This window comes from Anguilla anguilla, chromosome 3 (assembly GCF_013347855.1).
Source record: "Anguilla anguilla isolate fAngAng1 chromosome 3, fAngAng1.pri, whole genome shotgun sequence".
NCBI classification, from domain to species: Eukaryota; Metazoa; Chordata; class Actinopteri; order Anguilliformes; family Anguillidae; genus Anguilla; species Anguilla anguilla.
Genome location: NC_049203.1, coordinates 68814620 through 68839017, shown reverse-complemented (window position 1 = coordinate 68839017; position 24398 = coordinate 68814620). Strand labels below are relative to the sequence as shown.

At 52.1% G+C, this 24398-nt stretch overlaps 1 protein-coding gene across 9 annotated transcripts in view; it reads right to left on the bottom strand.

Annotated features, from left to right (window-relative positions):
* Nucleotides 1-5585: 5585 nt before the first annotated feature.
* Nucleotides 5586-24398, bottom strand: part of sf3b1 (splicing factor 3b, subunit 1) — a 46397-nt gene continuing 27584 nt past the window's right edge. The window contains exons 2-25 of one of the 9 annotated variants that reach the window (XM_035409117.1): nt 23920-24092; nt 23577-23678; nt 22795-22909; nt 18407-18486; nt 17824-18039; nt 17246-17498; nt 16393-16605; nt 15621-15742; nt 15322-15519; nt 14124-14225; nt 13356-13535; nt 13065-13151; nt 12328-12598; nt 11473-11618; nt 11199-11345; nt 10663-10788; nt 9978-10199; nt 9517-9699; nt 8959-9070; nt 8529-8649; nt 8234-8365; nt 7569-7841; nt 6727-6943; nt 5586-6277 (exon numbers count right to left, since the gene is read on the bottom strand). In XM_035409117.1, coding sequence (XP_035265008.1) covers nt 6119-6277; nt 6727-6943; nt 7569-7841; nt 8234-8365; nt 8529-8649; nt 8959-9070; nt 9517-9699; nt 9978-10199; nt 10663-10788; nt 11199-11345; nt 11473-11618; nt 12328-12598; nt 13065-13151; nt 13356-13535; nt 14124-14225; nt 15322-15519; nt 15621-15742; nt 16393-16605; nt 17246-17498; nt 17824-18039; nt 18407-18486; nt 22795-22909; nt 23577-23678; nt 23920-24092 — 3950 coding nt within the window. In that variant the 3' untranslated portion in view covers nt 5586-6118. Of the gene's footprint in view, nt 6278-6726; nt 6944-7568; nt 7842-8233; nt 8366-8528; nt 8650-8958; nt 9071-9516; nt 9700-9977; nt 10200-10662; nt 10789-11198; nt 11346-11472; nt 11619-12327; nt 12599-13064; nt 13152-13355; nt 13536-14123; nt 14226-15321; nt 15520-15620; nt 15743-16392; nt 16606-17245; nt 17499-17823; nt 18040-18406; nt 18487-18559; nt 18945-19099; nt 22755-22794; nt 22910-23576; nt 23679-23919; nt 24093-24398 lie in introns of those variants that run through there. The other 8 variants (XM_035409122.1, XM_035409121.1, XM_035409118.1 and 5 more) reach the window with 8 other exon arrangements.

Sequence of the window (24398 nt, the reverse complement as noted above, 5' to 3'; positions counted from 1 at the left end):
CCCAGAGCGCCCTCGCATTCACGCCCTCTTGCGGCCACTGGGGCGAATAACACCGTCAACGCGGTTCTGACATACAAGACAGGTGGGTCCTACTACGGTACGTCAACTGAATTGACACCATTTCCGACACCTTTTCTAATCTTTGTTGTCTAGGAGGATGCCACAACAGCATATACGACATTCCTACCTCCCTCATTTGAAAGCGAATGGAATGATTGAGTTGTAAATTACTCTCTAGTTCCTCATTGTTTTAACGTGCTGTGTGGACGTCCTCATTGTTTTAAAGTGATACGAGGGCAGGGTATTTAGCGTCACTGTTGGCCTTTCTCGCCCTGCTTGACACAATGACAGACAGTCTTCTCACAGACATATTTTTGCACCGTCAGCAGTTTCGTTTCATGCGTGCAGATGCAGTCATGGGACCAGGGAACTCAGACAGACTGCAGCATTCCTGAGGTTATTGTGTTTTGAGCTAGAAAACAGGAAGCCTCAGCTGCAGTGCACTTCTGTCTTGCGGAACTACGGAGGTGTAACTGCACGCGTGAACAGCGGCTAATCAGAGATCAAGTACTACAGCCTGAATGTGAGGAGTGAGGGAGAGGTTTTTACTGCAGCATTATTTCAGAAAGTGAGAAACATGGAGGGTAGAAAGTCCAGGACAATTAGAGGGGAATTAGAGGGGAATTAATTAAAATAAAACCAGCCCTCTTTTTTTGGATTTTTTGGACGGAGTGTAGCACAGTGGGTAAGGAACTGGGCTTGTAACCGAAAGGTTGCAGTTTCGATTCCCGGGTAAGGACACTGCCGTTGTACCCTTGAACAAGGTACTTAACCGTAATTGCTTCAGTATATATCCAGCTGTATAAATGGATACAATGTAAAATGCTATGTTGTGTAAGTCGCTCTGGATAAGAGCGTCTGCTAAATGCCTGTAATGTAATGGATTATTGACACTGACTCTCAAACAGCATCAGATGGCTGTAGGGCTTCCCAACCCTGCTCCTGAAGATCTACCATCCTGTTGGTTTTCATTTCAGCCCTGATTTGGCACACCTCATTATACTAATTAGCAACTCAAGGAGATCTCTAGCTGCTGAATGAGAAGTGCTTTGTTAGGGTTGGAGTGAAAACCTACAGGATGATAAATCTCCAGGAACAGGGTTGGGCAGCCCTGCTCTAGCTGTTGAATTAAGTGTGCTTTTTTAGGGGTGGAGTTAAAACCTACAGGATGATACATCTCCAGGAACAGGGTTGGACAGGCGTGATCTAACTGTTGAATTAAGTGTGCTTTTTTAGGGTTGGAGTGTAAATCTACAAGATGGTGGATCTCCAGGAACAGGGTTGGGCAGCCCTGCTATAGCTGTTGAATTAAGTGTGCTTTGTCAGGGTTGGAGAGAAAACCTACAGGATGATAAATCTCCAGGAACAGGGTTGGGCAGCCCTGCTCTAGCTGTTGAATGAAGTGTGCATTTTTAGGGTTGGAGTGAAAACCTACAGGACAGTAGATCTCCAGGAACAGGGCTGGGCAGCCCTGCGTTACACAGACATTCGTGTCAAAGCCCCCAAGTGTGTAACTTCCTGTGTGAAAGCCTGGCGTGAAAAACTCTCAAATCCTCAATTCTCAGCTGTCCCTCCTTCAACAGTTTCAGGGCTACCCATGTTCTGGTGAGTGCCCAACGTGGGCTGTGAGGTACCCACTTCCTGTACGAGCACACTTCCTCTTTTGGGGACAGATTTTAAAGAAGACGTGAAGTTTTACATTTTTTTTTTTTTACCTTAGACAAGATATGGCCCTGCATACAAATCTGAAATTGACTCGCATTTGCTAGAAAAATGAAGTTCACTTTGTTTAACACTTACGAGAACAGGTAATTCGGCCCAACAATGCTCGTCATTTTCCTAGCACTAAAGTGTACCTAGTGCTCAGGTTGCCTACAAACTAGATAGTATACAGCACCTGTTCTTGAAAACCCCCTGAGTTTCTACCTCTACTACATGACGTAGCAAGCTATTACATGCAGTGACTACTCTCTGTGTGGGGAAAAAAAAAACTTTCTAATATCTTCAGAATTTCCCTTTTGCCAATTTCCATTTGTCCTCTCATTCTACTAACAGAACTCAACCTGAAGAATCTCTTGTAGTTCACTTTGTTGATCCTTTTATGAATTTAAAAGCCTCAGTCAAATCAACTCTAAATCTCCTTTGCTAAGCTTGAAGAGATTAAGCATCCTAAATCTTTCCTCATAACTTTAATCTGTCATACCAGGAACCAATCTGGTTGCCCTTCTGTGTACCTTTTCCAGAGCCTTTATATCTTCCTTGTAGTACGGTCATCTTGGAACAAGCTTGGTTGTGACATCATTAGGCTGGTTTGTCTCGGCTACTCAAGCTGCTCCTCTTACTAGACTGCCGATTTCAACGAGCTCAACAATGAATCACGAGGGGAAAAAACAAAACAAGAGAACCCGAGGAGGGTCCTTTTGTATTGTCCCAGGATGCTCAAATGAGCATTCCCAAACAAAACTGAAATTGTCATTCAGTTTAAGGACAAGGCCCTCCACAAACGTCCATCGCAGTGCTCAGACACAGACCCAGCTATCACTGCCAGCATAAAGAAAGGATTCTCCGTCGGCTGATAATCAGAGAGAAATGCTCGCGGTTAACTCAAAGCGAGGATCGCCAGGCCCACAGAAAACTGGGTCAATGCGCACGAGGCTTTACGCTGATCAGCGCAAAATCGGATTTAACGGACCCTTAAAGACGGCCCGGTTTCCACGGTCCGGGTGGGCGTGGGGTGGGGGCGGGGGTGGTGGTAGGCGGGAGAACGGGCGCGGCCGGGCACGCTCAGTCGCGCCAGTCTGCTCTGGGCTGCGTCGTTTCGCTGATTCGCGCGGCGTAGGCGTCTTGCCGCCTCGGCCCACGGCAGGAAGGAGAAAGGCGGCGTCGACCGTCTCAGCACTGGGGTAACTTCCCTTCCTGCGCTTGTTGAGTCACTCACCAGGGCCCAAAGAATATGGCTGGCAGTGTCTTCCAGGGCTTCTTGACTGCAGAAATCCAGCGGCCCTTACAGGCTACCCCTAAAACACACATACCCCCCAAACACATGTACACACACACACCCCCCAAATATATGCACCCACACACACACACACACACACACACTCCCCAAACACACACACACATCCCCCACAAACACCACACACACACAGTCCTGTACTGCTATCCTTGTGGGGATTCCCATTGACTACATTCATTCCGTAACCTCTAACCCTAACCTTAACGTAATTGTAACCCTAACCATAAAACAGCCTCTTGACCTTGTGGGGACCAGCAAAAGGTCCCCACAAAGCATAATTTTCCTCATCTTTCTATCGTTGTGGGGACATTTGGTCCCCGCAAAGATAGTATTACAAGTTCACACACACACACCCCAAACACATGTACACACACACACACACACACTTACTCCCCAAACACACACACACACACACACCCCAAACTGGGCCATGTTCACCATGTGGGCTTCGGGCCGTTTTTCCGGTTTGACAGAAACCGTCGGTCAAGGTGACCGTTCGGCTACAGTGTGGTGGGCGTTTTAGCACAAAATACGCCCCCTTCGTCACCCAGGTGGGCGCTACACTTTGGCAGGGGCTGAAGTAAGATTCTGCCTTTCACCGTGAAGTGGCCTGATACTGTGTTGAAAGGCGGTATATTGAAAGCAGTAGTCATTAAAATCCCGATAAAATAATTGAAAATTATCTTTGTCCAGAGAAGTCCCGGAGACGCCACCACATCTTGAAAGCTAGCGTTTCTCAACTCTTCACATGTAACATTAAAATTCAGGATGAAGCAAAAACTGAAAACTCATCCGGACTGTGACAATGCAGCCAGCTCACCAGCTCATGCAACACAATTTCTGAAGGTCACCTCTGGCGGTACAAGAAAAAAAAAAAAAGAAGCACAAAAACAGAGTGGGTCGCGAGGTTGAGTATAGCGAGATGCTGTTTGGTCTTGTGGGACCTAACAGCTAGCTACACCCCGCCGGGCCCAGTCCAAACACGCCCCCCCCCCCCCCCCAAGGCCTGGAAAACAGATCACCCCCATCGCCCTCATCCAGACGCACAACAAAGAGCCCGCACTCGCCGCTGCACAGCGAGAGGACACCCGTTTGTTTTTCCGTTCTCTCTTCGCCTTGTTTTGTCTCGGCAGGGAAGCAGGAAGCGATAAAAAAACAATACGCGAGATCACAGCGCCTTTCCTCTGGTCTCCGGTGGCTACCAGACGCACGCGCACACACGTCTCTCTCGCGGGAATCTGCAACGGCACTTTTAATCGAGGTCGCTTACCGTAGCCTTACATGCGCAGCTAGCGGCTTATCTTCGTCAATTTCACTGGCGACGGTGGAGTCTGCCTTCTTTTGCAAATACAATACCTTTATTACACGTTGTTACCACTTATCGAGGACAGAGACTCTCAAGAAGGGACTGCAACACTACCTAAATATGCTCACTTTGTTACGAACTGACGCAGTTCAACATAGTCTTATCAAAAAAAAGATTTTACCACATCGTTGCTGACGAGGCAATACATTGAAACGGGTCAGTTTGTAACAGTAAGTGAGCATATTTCAAAATACAATGTTAATAGTCCATTCTTGAGAGTTGCTGTCCTCCTTAACATGGGACAACAATCTGGATTTTTTGTTGTGACAAGCACCCCTATTCCTAGAAAAGCCAGTTTGTGCCAGCTTATCTCTGAAACTACTATACCTTTATACTGAGGACCCAGAGATGTGCAATGCTTGTTCACTTGTTTTTCCACAACAGCCCAGGCAGACAGGAAGTGGTAATCACAGAGATTCTAATCATAGGCCTCGGAACTTGGAATGTTTGACAGGTGCAAACAGTTCACCCAACAAAAAAAAAAATGCCTTGAGCATGTTTAACTATCTGAAACTCATTTGTCATTTGAAATTAGTTGTAGGTTTTTGCTTTTAAGAGAGATAAATATCCCACAGCAAGACAAACCTGAGGTTATGATGTGGTTCAAGCCGACTCACCCAGAGAGGACAAGCTGGAATTCGAGTCGGCTACGGAATGTTGGAACACCAGTTGTGCAAAACTTTATTAAAAAAGGAAAATGCATGATCTTCTCATGGAAGTTTTCTTTTTTGTGGTTAATTAATTATGTTGGCACACAGAATACCGTTTGTCAGAGACTGCATGCTTTGGAAAATTGATGTCATGAAATTTTACTCTTTTATTACTGGAGATAGTGTGTGTACGTGTGTGTGTGTATATACATATACATATTTCAGAAAAAGCATTTAATAAAATGTCTAAAGCAAAAGAAAATCGAGCACTTTAAGCAATCTCAAATGTACATTTTTTTTTAAAAATCTTAATTTAAAAACTCTGCTATTTTGAAGGTTTTTCGAGAACCAATGAAAATCCTCAGTGAGTGACAGGCCACAGACTTCATAAGCCACACAGTCCCATTTAAGAGGAGAGACTGGGACACGATCGGCCATTTTAAAACACATTTTGGGTCGAATTCCCCATGGAAATGAGAGCGGGACCGGAAAGTATTGTACACAAGTGTTTATTCTGTCAAGTAAGGAAACACTTCGCAAGATCAAAAATGGAGAATAAGCCCCAGCAGAGAGGCGCTGAAGTGCCACTACGAGGAAACCATGACGATTAATATTAAAGTTTACCCAGAATCCTTCTGATAGAAGCTTTTCCTTAGCACTGCGGCTAACGCTCTGCTGCGATTTCTCACAAAGGGAGAAAGAAAAAAAAAATTCACCTACGGGATCTACGTTGTTCCATTTATCTTTCTTTTTTTTTTCCTTTTTTTCTCTTTTATTAAAAATGATTCATTTTTTTTTGGTGCCACTGTGGCTGACTGGTCATCCACTACCAGACACACACACACACAACTAAACGATAAAAAACAAGTAACGTCCAAAAGGGGGGGGAGGGACAGAGAACGGGGGGGGGGCGGAGCTGAGAAAGGTGCAGCCAATGACGAGGTGGACAGTAAAATAAGTGTGCGCGGAAGAGTGGGCGGGGCTTCTGTGGAATGGAAAGGGAACAGCGGGGAGGGGGGTTTGTGTTCACAGGAAGTACTCCAGCTCGTAGCGGATGAAGGGGTTCTTTTCGTCGTTGTAGACGTGGGGGTAGTGGGCGATCAGGGCGTCCTGGGACCCGATGTAGATGGAGTTGTAGATCTTCCAGTACACGTCCCGCACCTTCCGCGCCGGGTGGAACAGACCCTGCGCCAGAGAACGGGGTGATAGTCATCGAAACAGCACTCCACAACACCTTTCTGCCACAGCTTCAGTTAACCCAGTTACCACCGGGGGAACTATATATATATCACACACATGCACGCAACCTATAAACCCAAAAGAAACCTAAACACACTCCATGAACACAGTGGTGCAGCCATTCCTCAAATATAAACATGTGGACCCCCACTCTTTTACCCAACTCCACTTCAACCAATATTGCACCCAATATTAAATTATATTTCCACAAAGATAAAACTGTCATTCATATTCAATAAAGGAACGAAAATAAACTGACAGTATGCAAGTATACAGATGATCCCGTATCAGTCCACCCACAATGCTGACTAACCCAAACCCCAGTATGAGAGCAGAGCTGCTCCAGCTATGCAGCGGGCGGGACGGGGGACGGGGGGGGGGGGGGGGGGGGTTACCTGTAGGCAGTACTGCAGCATTCGGCAGGGCCCGATGGCCACGCGGAGCCCCTCCAGCGCCCCCATGACGGCCTGGATGACGTGGGGCGAGGTCTCGAACACGTTGGGCCACACGTAGTTCAGCAGGTGGTTGAGCGAGTCCTCGCACCCGAAGCCGTACACGCCCAGGGACATGTGCTGCACCACCGCGCTGGCCGTCTGCCGGTGCACCAGGTCCCTGAGGAAAGGGGGGGGGGGGGGCAGAGCGGGGTGGTTAGGACGTGTGTGGGGGGACGGGTAAGGGTGCCAACATGGTACCCCAGAACTCTGAACCCCCCTTAGATAACCTCTTTTCCCCTTTCTTTGGATTTCCTTATGGATAATGTTACAGTTCTAGCTGTTACAGGTTATTTATCTAGTAGTACTTCTAGTTACAGTACAAACTGCTGTTTTCTTAGGTTGACATGACACTAATTGATTATAAATGGGTCCTAAGACTAACACCGATGTTCTTCACCCCTGAGACCAACACCGATGTTCTTCACCCGAGACCAACACCAATGTTCTTCACCCGAGACCAACACCAATGTTCTTCACCCCTGAGACCAACACCGATGTTCTCCACCCCTGAGACCAACACCGATGTTCTCCACCCCTGAGACCAACACCGATGTTCTCCACCCCTGAGACCAACACCGATGTTCTCCACCCCTGAGACCAACACTGATGGCCTCCACACCCGAGACCAACACCGATGTTCTCCACCCCTGAGACCAACACTGATGGCCTCCACCCGTTACTCGCTCTGGTTAAGAGTTCCCGCCGCGTGACCCTGTCGTACGGGGGCGCAGGCGCGGGCTCACCTGTCCATGAGCGCGTCCTCCAGCAGCGGCGTGACGGCGTAGATGTAGTCCTTGCCCATCTCGCCGATGTACTCGAACAGGAAGGAGAGGGACTTGAGCACGCCGTTCTGCACGTTCAGCTCGGGCACCCGGTACTCGTTCATCAGCGCCGGCAGCACGGTGAACGGCGAGCAGGTCTCGGCCACGATGGCGATGGCCACCGTGGTGCACACGCGGTTCTGCCGCTCCTGCACCTTCAGGTTGTTCAGCAGCGTGGCCAGCACGTCATGGGGCCTGTCCGAGAGGGGGGGGAGGGGGGCGTTAATACACCACCAACACGCTTAACATCACGGTAAATGTCCTGCTTAAAATCACATTAAGCAATGGAGAGGGTGGAAAATTAAAAATGAATTACATTTGCAAAGCACTGCAATCACTTATATCAGGGAGCTCAATCTTATACGAAATGGGCCACTGTGGGTTTTAGCCCAACATTACAACTAACTGACTAAGTGTGGTCTTCAATCAAAACCTTGATAAGGAGAATCAGGTGCCTTAGTGCTCAGTGACAAAACAAAAGGCTTGGTGATGCACCCACACCAGTGCTTTTCAGAAAAGATTGGACACCCCGGCTGTATATATTGTGGCATGTGCACAGAGTGAAGCATTGTGGGCCGGGCGCTGACCCGATGGCCTTGGCGATGTAGCCGAAGGTGTTGACGGTGGCTCGGCGAATGGCCTTCTTGTGAGCCTTCAGCAGCTCCAGCAGCTCGAAGCAGATCCTCATCCACTCCCGGGCCGACACGTACTCCGCCCCCCTGCACGAAAAACAGACACGGTTAACACCCCCACATACTCCACCTGAAAACACACGCGTTTCACACCCCCCCATACTCCACCCCCTGCACAGGAAACGCATGCGTTTAACACCCATTCAGTATGAGGACCCCCCCCCCCACACTCTCGGCCCCGCTCACTGACCTGTCGGCGATCCTGCCCACCAGGTCGATGCAGTTCTCCTGCACCTTCTCGTGCCTGTTCTTCAGGATGGGCGTCAGACGCGGCAGCAGGTCCTTGATGGGCGGGGTCATCTTGTGCATGCCTGCAAAAAACCACACAGGGACCAATCAGCATTCAGGCTAAAGAAGGGGCAGAACCAATCAGCTGCTGCTGCTGCCGCACTGGTGTGTACATGAGAAAAACCATCAGTGATGGATAAGTAGGGCTTCGGAACTACTGACTCAGACACCCTATTAATGATCTGAGCCAATCAGAGAGCTGCTTTTGACAGAAAGCACTCCTGACTCCTGGGATTCTGAGGTATGGACAGGTCTGAATGAATTTGGTATGAGGGAATGCTGGGATAGGTCTGGGTGAATGCTGGTTTGTGTGAAGCAGAGGAATGCCGTACCGATGACGTTGACGATGGCCTTCAGGGCTCCTAGGATGCTCCCCAGAACTTCAGGGTACTCCTCTCCCAGGTACTCATACAACACCACACCCAAATGCCCCATCAGCTTCTCCTGCAGGTGGCGAGAGAGAGCAGCAGCGTTTCAGCAAGGAGGCGGAAAAATCGTGTTTTTTATGGGCAAAACATCTCCTCATACACACATCCCCATATGAATCATACAGTAGCAAAGGAGGCCAACAACCTGCACTCTAATCCTTCAACATCAAGCAAATCCAGTTCTCTCCAGAAAATAATCATTTTCAGCAGTTACATTACAGGCTTTTAGCAGACTTGCACAACTTCATTTGCATTTAAATAAATTTTTTTTTTTCCCTCCACAGTACCCATTTAATAGAACTGAATACACACTGAAGAAATTCAGGTTAAGTCCCAGGCTCAAGGGTGTGCAATGGCAGTGTCATACCCATGATGCCACCCTGCTGCCCTACATAAAGAAACTGAGAATGCGAGGCGTGTGATTGGTCAGAGCGAGCGGCGGCGGCGGCGGCGGCGGCTCACCTCCTGGCAGGTCTTCATCACCACGGCGGTGCGCGAGATCAGGTCGGCCGCCTGCTGGCGCACTTTGGCGGACTTGTTGTTGAGACGCCACAGGACGGTACCGCAGATCTGCGGCAGGTAGGGCTTGACCCGCTTCCCCAGGGCGTTGACCACCGTCCCGAAACCGTTCAGCATCACAGAGTCCTGTACAGAGGGGGGGGGGGGTTTTGGGGGAGGCAGAGCAGACGTTAGGGAAATATTCACTCAGAAAATCCAACATGACTTCACTGATCCAAGTGTAGTGTAAAAGTTGCTTAGGCGAAGGAATATACACTTGTTTTGCACTATTGCACAAAAAAACCCACACTCTGACCCAGAGCATTACCCGGGTGGTACCCATGCTCTATCCCAGAGCATTAGCCGGGCGGTACCCATGCTCTGACCCACTGTGTTACCCGGGCGGTACCCGCGCTCCGACCCACCTCTGTGGTCTGCTCCTGGAAGGCGTACAGGATGCCGTCGATCAGCTGCTCCTCCAGCTTGTGGTCGATGTCGGCCGCGCCCAGGTTGCCCATGATCTTCTCGATGGTCTCCATCACCATCTTACGGTACTGCTCCGCCTCGTCCTTCAGGTCGTCCACGATGCGCGAGATGATCTCCGCCGCCCCCACCTTATTGGCCAGCTCCACCGTGGTGTCCACCAGCTGCAGGGGCGAGGAACGTACCGCCATGAAGTTACACCGACACACCACAGCGGTGGCTTTACCCAACCGGGACGCTACAGAACAGCTTCTACAGGGGGCGCCCAACCCAGAATTATCTAGGCATTTAGCAGACGCTCTTATACAGAGCAACTTACACAACTTTCGCAAATAGCAGGAAGAATTTTCATACAGCAATATAATATGTTGCGTTGGATCAGGGCATTTGATCAGTTTTGTTTTGGCTTACTTGTATTGCATGCTGGTTATTTACATTAGAAGATGTTTGTGTGCACAGGGACTTAAAAGCCAACATTCAGGCAGGTGGTCACATACTGAACCAATGTATGCAAGTGATCATAGAACAGCTTCATACGGAGCTTCAGCCTGACTGGAGGACTCTGCCGAGAAGCTCACACACGGACCACAGCCCAAAGGGCACAGCAGGGGTCAAAGGTCAGCTCACCTGTCTGTAGTTCCGGCGGTCCAGAGCCATCCGGTGCTGCCAGAAGTGCTTGAAGAAGGGGGGCAGGATCTCGGTCTTGATGTAGTTGGCCTCCACACCATCGGTCCCGCAGCACTGCTTCACCACCTGGGGAGGGACGAGGGGAGGGGGGGTCAGTACAGGCCGAAACAAGGGTCACGTGACCTCCGGGTAGCTTCTCAGTGAAGATACCAAACCAGAGGGGGTACAAGCACCCAAACCACAATCCGCAATAAGCCCCCCAAAACCATTATAGAGGAGGGTGGACTCCAGCGGAGAGGAAAGATGGAGCTATAACAGCTATTGTTGTCGAGTGTGGTCACACCTAATACTGCGCCAGGCAATAACTGCCAAATTACCAACTACCCAGGGATGTTAGAGCAGATCAGTGTTGATTTAAACCGCTTCACTTCCATACTTGGGACCGGGAATAAGGAACCTGTGTGGTTCTGCCAGCGTGAAAAGATGAACAGACTAAGAAAGACGAGAGAGGAAAGCAGCCCTTCCCCAGCCCTCACCTTGAGCACGATCTTCTTCATCTCCTCATCAGGAGACTGGAACTCTCGGATGAGGATCAGCATCACCTCCCTGGTGTAGTAATTGGCGTACTCAGCGTCCATCAGGGGGATCAAGTAGCCAATGGCCTTCAGGAAGGCTGCCAGACCCTGTGGGGGGAAAAACAGATTAGTGAGAGTCAGAGGTGTGCGTGTGTGCATGTGTGCACGTATGTGAGAGAGGGCGAGTATGTGGTTGCGTGTGTGTGTTTAGGGTTAAAGGGGTCCTGCTGCTGACCTTTCCCCTGTGCTGCCGGATGCCCTTCCACAGGGGCTTGAGCACGGAGTCGAAGGACTCGATACCGTAGGGCGTGGCCGCCTCAGCCAGGGCAGCGATGGCCAGGGCACTGATGGTGCGCACCTTCTGCTGCTCGTCCACCAGACCTGGGGGTGAGAGAGGAGAGAGGGGTCAGCACAGAGCAACGCTATACCCGCTAACCAACCAACCCAGCCCAGCGCAACACTATACCCGCTAACCAACCAACCCAGGCCAACGCTACGTCCGCTAGCTAACCAGCCCAGCGCAACACTATACCCGCTAACTAACCAGCCCAGCCCAACGCTACGTCCGCTAACTAACCAGCCCAGCGCAACACTATACCCGCTAACTAACCAGCCCAGCCCAACGCTACGTCCGCTAGCTAACCAGCCCAGCGCAACACTACACCCGCTAACCAACCAACCCAGCCCAATGCTACGTCCGCTAACTAACCAGCCCAGCCCAACGCTACACCCGCTAGCTAACCAGCCCAGCCCAACGCTACACCCGCTAACAAACCAGCCCAACGCTACGTCCGCTAGCTAACCAGCCCAGCGCAACGCTACACCCGCTAACAAACCAGCCCATTCCTACAGCACCTGCCATTATAAATTTACCATCACAGAAATACTGAAGTAAGATAAAATGAGGAATTCACTCTAACTCTTTCCATGAATCATTTATCAAAGACCAAGTCACACATTGCGTCACTGAACAGGCGACTGCGACCCAGGACTAAAAAACACAAAATAGAAATGATTCTAGGGAAGGGAGAGCACAGGGGAACAGCTCAGTGCGTTTAAACGGTGAGAGCGCGTCGGGCAGGGCGCTGACCGTGCTCGATGATCTCCACCAGGCTGCGCAGGTGGGGCAGGATGGCGCAGCCCATGAGTATGGCGATCTGCTGCACGATCTTGATGCCGGTGTGGCGCGCCTGCCAGGACTTCTTGCTCTTGCAGACGGCCTTGAGGAAGGGCAGCAGCGAGGGGATGCCCAGCGCGGACGCCACCACGGCGAAGGCGCGGGCCGTGGTGTTCCTCACGTACTCGTCCATGTTGTCGATGTCGGGCCTCATGGTGGAGATCATGGTGGCCAGGCCGGCAGCCTGCGAGGCGGAGGGGCCAGGAGTTACCCACAATCCCACAGCCACGGCAAATACACTCATACAAACTCTTCCTGCTTTACCATCCATCCATCCATCACCTAACCCACTTATACCCAGGTCAGGTTCTTGGGGGGGGGGGGGGGGGTGGTTAGGGTTCACTCACTCACACACTCATACCAGTGGGTAATTTAGACTCTGCATGTCTTTGGAACGCGGGAGGAAACCGGAGTACCCGGAGGAAACCCACACAGGCAGGGGGTCCTGGTTTACCAACGTGTTATTTTTAGGTTGACTACAGAACAGATCATGCATAGGCAAAGTACAATATGACTGGAGTATTTCAGAGCCAAAAAGGCTTCAATTCCCATTCCAGCCAAAACGCATTCTGCAGAAATGGAAAACTCCACTTCTGGGTTTATGTATATGGAGGTGAGGGGTAAACAGCGGTGGGGAAGTGGCAGCTTACCTTGGCCAGGTTAGAGATGATCTCCCTGCCCTCCACTCTGGCGTAGTAATCCTCATCAATCAGCAAGGGCTCGATCACGACCAGGATCTGCAAGAGCCCGCAACAAACCAGCGGTTAGAAACACACACACACGCACGCACAACACATACACGGGCACCACACACCATGCACACACACAGACAGGCACACACGCACCAAACACCACGCAAACGCACTTAGCCTTCATCCACCAAACCACACACACCAAATGAAGCCACTTCAACATGCTGTCGGTCAGGTAGAAAGGCCCACCTTGTGCACGTAGGGTCGGACCAGGTCGTCCAGCTTGTAGAGGATGCGGTCGATGACTTTGACCAGCAGATGGCGCTCCTGGTCCTCCAGCGTGGGGGACATGAGCAGGGGCAGGATCTGGTTGAAGAGGGGACCTGCCCCAAACTCACGGGCTTTATCTGTGATCTGACGCAGAGCAGCCTGGGGAGGGGGGGGAGAGAGAGAGAAAGGAGGAGAGGTGGAGAGGTTAAGCCTGCCAAGGGGACTGAGGAATAGTATAGACCAATAATCACATTGCGGAGGGAGGGGCTTTAGGGCAGGGATGGGGGGTGTGGTGGAGGGGAGGGAGGGGTATTAGGGCAGGGACAGAGGGTGTGGTGGGGGGAGGGAGTGGCATTAGGGCAGGAATGGGGGGTGTGGTGGAGGGAGGGGCTTTAGGGCAGGGATGGGGGGTGTGGTGGGGGGAGGGAGGGGCTTTAGGGCAGGGATGGGGGGTGTGGTGGTGGGAGGGGCTTTAGGGCAGGGATGGGGGTGTGGTGGGGGGAGGGAGGGGCTTTAGGGCAGGGATGGGGGGTTAGGGGCTTTAGGGCAGGGATGGGGGGTGTGGTGGGGGGGGAGGGAGGGGCTTTAGGGCAGGGATGGGGGTGTGGTGGGGGGAGGGAGGGGCTTTAGGGCAGGGATGGGGGTGTGGTGGGGGGGAGGGGCTTTAGGGCAGGGATGGGGGTGTGGTGGGGGGGAGGGGTTTTAGGGCAGGGATGGGGGGTACAGTAAGGGGGCGTGGCAGCTCACCTTCCTCATGGGGGGCGTGCCGTTCTTGATCTTCAGCAGCAGTTTCATGATCTTGCGCTCCTTCTGTTCCTCTGGGCTCAGAGTGGACTCGTCCACCTCCACCTGAAAACAGCACAGCCCAGTCAGAACCCCGGCAGCACAGCCCAGTCAGACCAGCTGCAGCACAGCCCAGTCAGAACCCCGGCAGCACAGCCCAGTCAGACCAGCTGCAGCACAGCCCAGTCAGAACCCCGGCAGCACAGCCCAGTCAGACCAGCTGCAGCACAGCCCAGTCAGACCAGCTGCAGCACAGCCCAGTCAGAACCCCTGCAGCACAGCCCAGTCAGACCAGCTGCAGCACAGCCCAGTCAGACCAGCTGCAGCACAGCCCAGTCAGACCAGCTGCAGCACAGCCCAGTCAGACCAGCTGCAGCACAGCCCAGTCAGACCAGCTGCAGCACAACCCAGTCAGACCAGCTGCAGCACAGCCCAGTCAGACCAGCTGCAGCACAGCCCAGTCAGACCAGCTGCAGCACTGCCCAGTCAGACCAGCTGCAGCACTGCCCAGTCAGACCAGCTGCAGCACAGCCCAGTCACACCAGCTGCAGCACTGCCCAGTCAGACCAGCTGCAGCACAGCCCAGTCAGACCAGCTGCAGCACAGCCCAGTCACACCAGCTGCAGCACAGCCCTGTCAGACCAGCTACAGCAGAGCCCCAATTACACTACCCTTGCATGTCTGGCAAATGCAGGAGAAAAAGCAGCTCAAAAGGTGAAACTATTTTGCTTTTTGTTTTGCATGTTCATTCACAGTTCAGGTTTCATATGAAAAAGTACTCTTGTCAGTACTTGTTCAGACCTCATTTCAAAAACTTGAAAAGTTCAAAGTCTAAGCTATTATTTGAAAAATCTCCATAGAAACATCAGGGTCATTAATCAATTCAAAAACTGAATTCAGTAGTCAATGTGTGGATTAGCCTGCCAGGTCACGTAGTAGAGACAGAAACTCCAGGGATTTTCAAGACCAGGCTTGATACGGTGTTAGATGTCTGTAGGTAATCCGAGCACTAATTTAGTCAGAGCAATGTTGGGCTGAATGGCCTGTTCTCCTCATTTTACGTTACTTAAATCCTCAAATTCCCTGAATTTAAGTGGAACTAAACCCAGGCTCTGTTTCCCACGCACATGGGAGCGACCAATCAGACGCGAGCTCCCCTCACCAGCAGCTTGTCGAAGTACTGGATGTCGTCGGGCTTGAGGAAGGGCAGGTTCCCGGACGGCTGGTCGTTCACGGTCTTCATGGTGCGGTCCTCCGTCTGCATGTGGAACCCGGTCATGCCCCCGATGGGCGTGGGGGTGGCGGTCAGCTTGCGGGCGGGGGTGCGGATGGGCACGTATCCCGCGGGCGGGGGCAGCACCTGGGGGAGGAGGGAGGGAGGGAGGGGTCAGCGTTCAGCGGAGGCGGTTAAAGCGGCTCGGGTAAAACGTGCAGTAAAGACCGCGGTCACGGTAGCCGCACCTTGTAGCCCTCGGGGAACATGGCGTCCAGCTCCTCGTCGGTCAGCGGACGGTTCCGCTCGTCGATTTCCCGCTCCCAGCGCCAGGCCTGCAGCTGCTCGGGCGTCATGCTCATCAGGTGACCTGCGGGGACGGCGAGAGACGGTCGTGAGCGGGGCCTGTTCCAGCCAAGGAGGGGCCCCTCAAGGGCCTAGCCTAGCCTTCGAGGGGCCCCTCAAGGGCCTAGCCTAGCCTTCGAGGGGCCCCTCAAGGGCCTAGCCTAGCCTTCGAGGGGCCCCTCAAGGGCCTAGCCTAGCCTTCGAGGGGCCCCTAAAGGGCCTAGCCTAGCCTTCGAGGGGCCCCTAAAGGGCCTAGCCTAGCCTTCGAGGGGCCCCTAAAGGGCCTAGCCTAGCCTTCGAGGGGCCCCTAAAGGGCCTAGCCTAGCCTTCGAGGGGCCCCTCAAGGGCCTAGCCTAGCCTTCGAGGGGCCCCTAAAGGGCCTAGCCTAGCCTTCGAGGGGCCCCTCAAGGGCCTAGCCTAGCCTCGGTAATACTCAAATCAGGCCCTTGAGGCCAGTAGCTCTGCTGTTTTCATTTCTACCCGAGTGAACAGACTTATTAAAGCCACTGATTGGCCAGGGATTAGACTCACCTGGTGTCCCAGGTTAAAATCAGTCCTGATTAGGGGGGAAGAATGAAAACCAGCAGCACTACCGGCCAGATTTGAGTATCCCTGGAGTAGATTTTCACAGCCTCGGCGTACGTCGCGTCTTTGTGCGAGCGGCGGCAGCCTTACCTGGGGTGGGCGTGGCCATGTTCATGGCGGGGGTGCCGATGGGGGTCTTCCCCGGGGTGAGCAGAGGGGTGGACGAGCCCATCTGACTGGCCGGGGTCTCGTCCCAGCGGGACTTGCGCTTGCTGGCCCCGGGGGTGGGGGTCTCCCCCACGGACTCGTCCCCCCTGTCTGTGCGGGGCGTCTCAGCCCAGCCGCTGCCGTGCCCCGGGGTCTCTGAGGGGGGGCGAGAGGTGGAGGGGGGCAGGTTAGAGCTTTAGATCCTGCCAAACTGAGTGCTAATGTAGATGGTTCCATTCTGCTCAGTCAATGGCTTACACAATACAATGGATATGACCTATAACTCAACTGAACTTCAACTGTAAAACATTAAATTAATGACTTGACAAATTACTTAATTTTGACATCAAATGTGAAACAAATAAATTGCTATAATAAGAAATTTAAAGTTTGTATTTCAACAGAGAAACAAATCATAAAGGAACGGCTATTATGAGAAATTAATTTCCTATGAAGAATTGCAGTTGGGAATGAATCATGGTCTAACATACAATTCACTGAAGAGTCAGCTTTTTGGAATGTTTTCTTCAACAGTCAGTGTTCCAGAACTCTGCTTTCAGTCATCAGTAGTGATTGTGACATCAGCATTAGAATGTTCAGATAAGAACGTGACGTCACTGACGCCTGTCAGAACAGCAAGCTGCTACAGCTGAATGGGATTAACACCTTCATTCTAATCAGAGCGTGGATGAAAACAGAACCCGCAGGGAAGCGAACGCAGACAGGCGGGTCTGTGCAGCCGTTAACGTTGCCGCGGTAACGCCCGGCTGCGTGACCTCACGGCGAGGTCCCTCACCTCGCTCCGTCTTGGGCGTCTCGTCCCAGCGGTTCTTGCGCACGCTGGAGGTGGCTCCCCCGTGGCCGGGCGTGGCGTGGCCGGGCGTGTCCCCGCGGCCCGGGGTGGCGGCGCCCGCGGGCGTGTGGCTGGGCGTCGGCTCCCACATGCGCGTGCTGGGCGTGGCCCCCGGCGTCTCGCTGCCCTTGGCCCGCCCGGGCGTCTCGTCCCAGCGACTGTTGGAGGGGGTGTGGCCTGGGGTGTGGCCTGGGGTCTAGGGGGGCGGGGACAACACAGGGTGAGCGGGAAAACCTCCACTATCAGTGACATCCATCAGAGTCTCACTACAAACACTATATTCCCCTCTTCTAAAGAAAAGACTATGCTCCAAAACACACTTCTTAGGACAAGAACTATGAAATCCTGCTTATCAGGAACTGATTTAGACCCGAGACACACCAAGTGAGTGAAATCTCTGGCCAATCGATGACAAAAAAAAAAAAAGAATCGATCAACTATCAGCATCACTAATGGCCTTGAGCGCTAATTAGCATATCCCCGCCCCTGAGAGCGCTCCGGCACTCGCGATAGGCCCTCACCTCGACGCTGGCGTCGGCCTGGTCCCAGCTGGAGACCTTCTTGGGCGTGCCGCTGGTGGGCGTGCCGCTGGTGGGCGTCTGGTCGGCGGTCTGGTCCCAGCGGCGCTTGCGCTTGGCGGCGGCGGCGGCGGCGGCCGCCTGGGAGGCAGCGGAGCCGTTCACCACCTTCAGCTCCCCCGCTTTGGCCTTCTCCGCCAGCTGCTGCCGGATCTCTTTCTGCAGGGGGGGGGGGCGAGGGGGGCGAGGGGGGTGAGGGCACAGAGGTGAGGGGGAGGTGGAGGCAGGGCACACGCTCGCGAGCGCATGCCACACATAGCCTGCCTGTGACCTGGGAGTCTATTAGTGGCTCAGAGTTTGAAATGAGGGAAATAAATTAACAATGGCAAGATCAATGACATACACACACACGCCCGCACACACACTCACACATGCACTCTCACACACACAGCTCGACTGCCATGAGCCCATGGAGGCAGCCAGTTCCATCAGCGGTGATGATTCACAGCAGCTCACGTTTTCACACCACTATTACAGACAGTGGCAAGGCATTTGGGAAAGGCAGGGGGGGGGGGGGGTAAAGTACCTCCTCTTTGGTGAGGTGCTGCTCCCTCATCACATCCATGTACGTCCGGGCCGGCTGCTTGGGGTCCGGCGTTTTGCCCCCTGCGCGAGAGAGAGAGCACCAACAAGACACGGGACAGTCAGGCAAGCAGGACCCCCGCGAAACCCGGCGTCAGAATACACAGCAAGCAAGAGCACTCACAATACAGCCAGCTAGCCCTGACGCTATCCAACATCGCTCAACTCTCGCTGCCATTACAGACTCTACTGCTCCATTCTCTCCTCTCTTACGGTAAAAATCACAGGGCAGCCCGTAGGGTGCAATTAGGAAAGAAAAAGAAAAAAAGAAACCAAACCAAAAAACAAAATCCACTTTTTAATGCATATCTGACATGGCTAAAGCTAACAGGCAAATTAGTGATAGGCAGAGGCTGATAAGGAGGTAAGGAGAGGGAATGGCCGTCACTGTCCAGGGGTCCTGGGCTGATTCTCTCCAGAATACGTACACTTTCAGTGCCAGGGTCCTTCTGCAGTCAGGCTTCAACCGGCAGAAAAGAAGCCTAGAAAATTATCTCTTTGCCATTAGTAACACTTTGGAAAGGGTTGGAACTCACACACAAAGCATACCACCTGCTTTCTCTCAACTTACTCATCGGGGCATGGAATAAATCCTCCTTGAATTCAAACCACTGCTAGAAAGTAGTTGTTTTTTTTTATGTAAATGTCCAAATTTCTAACTATAAGAGCTAAACAGACGGGAGTCTTTAAAAATTTAAGTTTGCCTCTGATCAGGTGTTATATTGCTTAACTACAAGGGGACCAAATTTCAAAATATAACTAACAGACGGGAGTCTTTAAATTTAAAGCTAGTCTTAAAATGTCTCATTATAGGGGATCTCGCTAGGTGGGAACAGGGCTAAGTGCATGACCTCCTTCACAAAAAGCTACCATGTGGGAGGTGTATGATGGCTAAGCACCGGGACGTCCCGTATGACAGACTTTCGGGGATAAACAGAGTGGTCCTGTCTGACAGTAAAGGGGTCTTGGGTGCAGTGAATTTGGAATTTTGAACATTCATTTAACTTTGGGCTTAACATTTAAAATGCTGCACGCCAGGAACAGCAAAGTGCCACTTTATTATAAGGTTTCTGTGGCCTGATTTTTCTAAAAACAGCTCTGATATGAGACTCCAATTTCTCTAATTCTTGAAAAAAAGTGTATAAGTTTTATTTGTAAAATTAACTATGAGACAAAAAAAAGTTTGCAGGTTTGCAAATTACTACAAGAAAAAGTCAGTTCTTTTGCTGCACTGCTCCTTGAACTCTGAACCCAGGAGGGAGGGTGGGCGGAGTTTAGCTGTTGCTAAGGAGGTAACCAGAGGCCCCTGACCACGCCCTCTGCGCCTGGGCAGAGGGGCCCTGACAGAACACTGAAACGCACGCTTCAGACTGCGTTGACCATAACCTACACAGGACGAGCTGCTGCTCATAAGAGATCGCAGCCAGGACTGGCAAAGCAGTACTGCTGTAGGAGAGAAATTAAGGACAGTTAGTATGGGCCTGAGGAATCGTGGCACACAAGATTTGATATCATATATTTCCATTCTATGCGCACATAAAATGGAAATACATACTTGCACAACAATTTTGCCTGAAAAAAATAAAAAATAATAAAAATACAAGTGTGTAACCTTGGTTTCACTACATGCAGGCTTTATGTAGACCTAACCAGACTGAATGTGGCCTAGTTGCTTTGTTTATTCTGACTGACTGGTGAAAAACCTCACGGGATTGGGTGAACAGGGACTTGTGGGGGAGGGAGCTCCCGCAAGGGTATGACGGATATACCGAGTTTCCATGGTTACTCATAACAAGGCCTGAAAGGCAACCATGACGTAAACTGTGTGAGTAGAGAGTTAAGCTGTGCGCTCAAACACACTACGCTACCTGTACACCAGACTGCTTTCTCCTGAGCGGCTCCAACAACAGAATCAGGAGGCTATGCAAGTCACGCACAAACTGCATCTCCGTTCCTTCGTTCGAACACTGTCTCTGAAATCCTTGTCCTAATATCAAGTGCAGAGGGTACGGACACGTGTGCTGTGCTGCAACACCGCCAACTCTGACCATAATCTAAGAGATGTGATGCATTTCAGAGGCCAGGCGAACGCTAATGCACCCGCACAAAAGAAATCTGAGGGAACTAGTTCTCTTTTGAAAGCTGAAAAGCAGTATTGCAACACAAGTAAGGATGATCTTTGGGCAGGTAAAGGGTTTGAAGGCACCGCTTTCTGTGCATCTAAAATCACAGAGGTGTCTATCAATGAATGCGTGTCCTACTCGGGGGTAATCAGGTTTAGTCTTTCAGCACCCCCTGCTGACAGGCACCCTACATCACTGTCTCACACTGTCCTGTGACATCACAATGAAGACACCTGTCCAGGCCACATCACTGTCTCACACTGTCCTGTGACATCACAATGAAGACACCTGTCCAGTCCACATAACTGTCTCACGCTGTCCTGTGACATCACAATAAAGATCCCTGTCCAGCTCACGGCACTGTCTCCTAGGCACTACACAAGCAGTAAAAGGAGTGCGTGTTACTTCTACTCCGTGTGTCTGTTTGCTACATAACAATGTCAGGGCCTGTTTCGACATCAAACTGCAGGTCACGGCGGAGCCAATGTCATCACTGGATGCTGAACACCCCACCTCCTTTTAATATGCTATTCAGTGCGACTTATGCAACTGAACTATGCAACAGCAGCTTAGACCGGGTGCCAGATTTCCCTCTAAAAAAAGGAGCTGAATAAAACAGGTCTGACGCACCCTCCCCCACCCACTCATGCTGTGGACAGCAATCTGCCAAAATATCGCTGCTTGGCTCGGGTCCCCGACCGGGAATTCAGTGCATTATTCAGCGAGTCGGCCGACTAGCACGGCTCCTGAGCGCCACGCCTCAAAGGCAGCCGCCGGAGGACTGACTTCTTCCTCTGTGGTCCCGGATGGACCTGCGCCTCCGAGCACGGCGATTGGCCGAGGGTTAATTCCGAAAACCCTGCGGCGGGCCTCAGGCCCTCCCGAGTCCAGCAGGGTTCAGTACAGAGGGGTACAGCAGGAGGGAGAGCACTGCCACTCGCACAGACCGAAGCTGGGCTTCGTATCCATTACGTGCGACCGTGGAGCCAAAATGGCGACTACCGTCCGGAGACACGAACTTGGGCTTTACGGGTGGAAAATCATACATGTCTGATGCACACGTGCTGAGAGCTGGTATGTTCCTGTGTTCTGATTTGTATGCACTGAGGACACCGGTGTGACTTCCTGCACTGCCTGCGCTAGATAACATGTCTCCCATAGCACCACCAACCCCTCTACAAAACTCCCTCCCCACCCATTCCATTCTCTACAAACCCCCCCCACCCCCTACCCCCCCTCCCATTCCATTTTCCACATGTCTGGAGCCAACGGGGAGGAATTCACCACACTCCCCTACAATGACATAGTGCTCAAGGACATCCAAGGGACTTTGTGTGTGGGGAGAGTGTACATTGCTCAATTTATGGATGTCCCGCATTTGAATTCTGGGAAAGCCATCGTTTGAGACGAGCCAGGCTGACGTAGGATTAGCCATCGTGGGACACTGGGTGACTTGGGGGCCGAGAGCTTGACACGGTCGGCATATTTCTCACGACTCGTGGTACGTATGGGGAGGTGGAGGGGGGGGGGGTGAGGTGCTGCCAATTCCCCCCCTCAGTGGCCCGGATCGGGTACAAGCGCACTGGAAGGGTGGGTAAATTATTCCCCAAAGTTGACTGCAGAAACATGCTCAACACGCCACACAACCCACTGTGGTCTGAATGCCTTTAATACTTACAACCTCTAAACAGTTTTTAACCCTTCCCCCCCAGGAACACCAGAATAACTTTCCACGTGTCCCTTAACCCTTCGATACACACACGGCAGACTGCAACCGGCGCTCTGTAGTATTATTACATTGAGTGTCATCCTCTCAATAATCCAGCCAGTGGAAGCCAAACACTGAATTTTAGGAGCTGAATTGCATTAACTTTCAAGAGAAAATTGTTGGATATCTCTCAACTGTCTGAAAAGGCATCGAGCTGCTCTTGGGAAAAGTAAGCTGGAGAGGAATTTTCCATCACTGTATGGTAAATGGGCAACTTGTGTAACAGCCAAATCAAAAAACAGTGATCTTCTGGACAGGACGAGCACGGAACGTTCTTGCGTGGGGTGCGAGCTGCGGGGTGGCGATCGAAGGGTTAAGTGCCGAAGGGGGGGGGCGGGACCAGTGGGGTACAGCCCCAGGTTGAAGGAGCAGCATGAAAGGAGAGGCAATGGGGAGAGGGGTGGGAGGAGAGGCGGGACGGGCGGCGGGGGTGGAATTTACCGTCTGCGAAAGGGTCAAGCCGCTCTGGAGAGATGATCAGGACGCGACGCCGGCCTTTGTACTCATCCTCGCGGTCGGCGATCTTCTGCGGCCGGTGCTCGGCGAAGGGGTCGTACTGCGATGGGGGGGGGGGGGGGGGGGGGGGGGGGGGGGAGAACGGTTAGGGAGCGATAAAGGGAGCAAAACGAGAGATCACCATCGTCCGCAGGGCTGCTGCGTGGCTCATCTGTATGAACAGTCTCAAAAATCCAAAAATAAATGCAAGCAGGCAAGGCGATGCACAAATGTGAACCAGCTGCATTTATTTGTGGATCACCTACATTTACTTATTTTTGAGACAATAATACCCCCATACAAGTGTGAAGAGTGTGACAGGGCATCCCAAATTGGGGAAAAAAGGGAGCGTATGGGGGGGGGGGGGGATATATAGTTGGGGAACTTAGTGTCAAATTTTCTTCTCTTAATGAAAAACCAGTAGAGAAAGCTGAATGTCGTAAATATTTAGGTGCTAAGCGCCAATGTAGTATGTCAGCGCCAGCTAATCTGGCAACTAACAAACCCGGAACTGGACTTCAGCAGCAGTGTCTAAATCAGCTTACTGGCCTACTATTGAGTACACTAGCTGTATGCAACTCGTATACTCAATAGTAGGCAAGTAAGCCGATTCAGACACGGCTAACGCCTCCACTTCCAACACAGCGGACAGATGAGAGACGGACTCGCAGGAGAGCCGGTGCAAGGCAGGAGGAGGAGGAGGAGGAGGAGGAGGAGGCATCGCTCACCTGCTCATCTGACTGCGGAACGGCGTTAAGCATCGCCACCGGACCATGATACCCCGCCTTCTTCTGCCCCAGCAGACTGGTGGAGGAGTCTTCCTCGTCGTCCTAGGAGAGAGAGAGAGGCCGAGTCTGGTCAAGCCCGGCACAGCCCGGCTCTCACAGCTCATACACGAGAAACAAACGCTGGGTGGGGGGTGGGGGGGGGGGAGGGGGGGGCTTCACACAGGAAGCCAGCTCGGTCGGGTCTCCTTTCAGAAGCCCGTCTCAAGCCGACTCCAGCTGTGCTGAGCCACACAAGGGGGGAAAGGGAAAGAGGGGGGTCTTGGTAGGGGGTGGGGGAGCTTACATCCTCTTGCTCGTTCGCGGCGATGGAGGTGACGTAGCCGTCGAAGCGGCTGTCGCTGCCGCCGTAGATCTCCTGGTCGTAGTAGCCGGTGGAATCCAGGCCCACGCCCTTCTCCCCTTCCTCCAGCAGGGCGGCCTTCATCCCCTGGATCTCCAGGATCTGAGCCTCGATGTCTGAAGCACAACACCGGGCAGGGAGCGAGGAAAAGGTCAAGGGGGACAGGTCACAAGAAGTGGGGAGGGGGTAAAAATGCAGAGTGAATTTCTGTGAGATGCTTTGTAGAATTGCTCGACTATATCAATTTCACTCTTAGTATCGTTGTGTCAAATTTGGTTTGCAAACAATGTCATGTCTAGCTTAAGAACATAATTTTCATGAAACTGTTTGTGATTTAAGTATGGGGTACTCTGAATTAACTACTTGAATTCAATATTAAAGTAACGCAATATTCTTAAAATAACAACGGACTACGTTACATC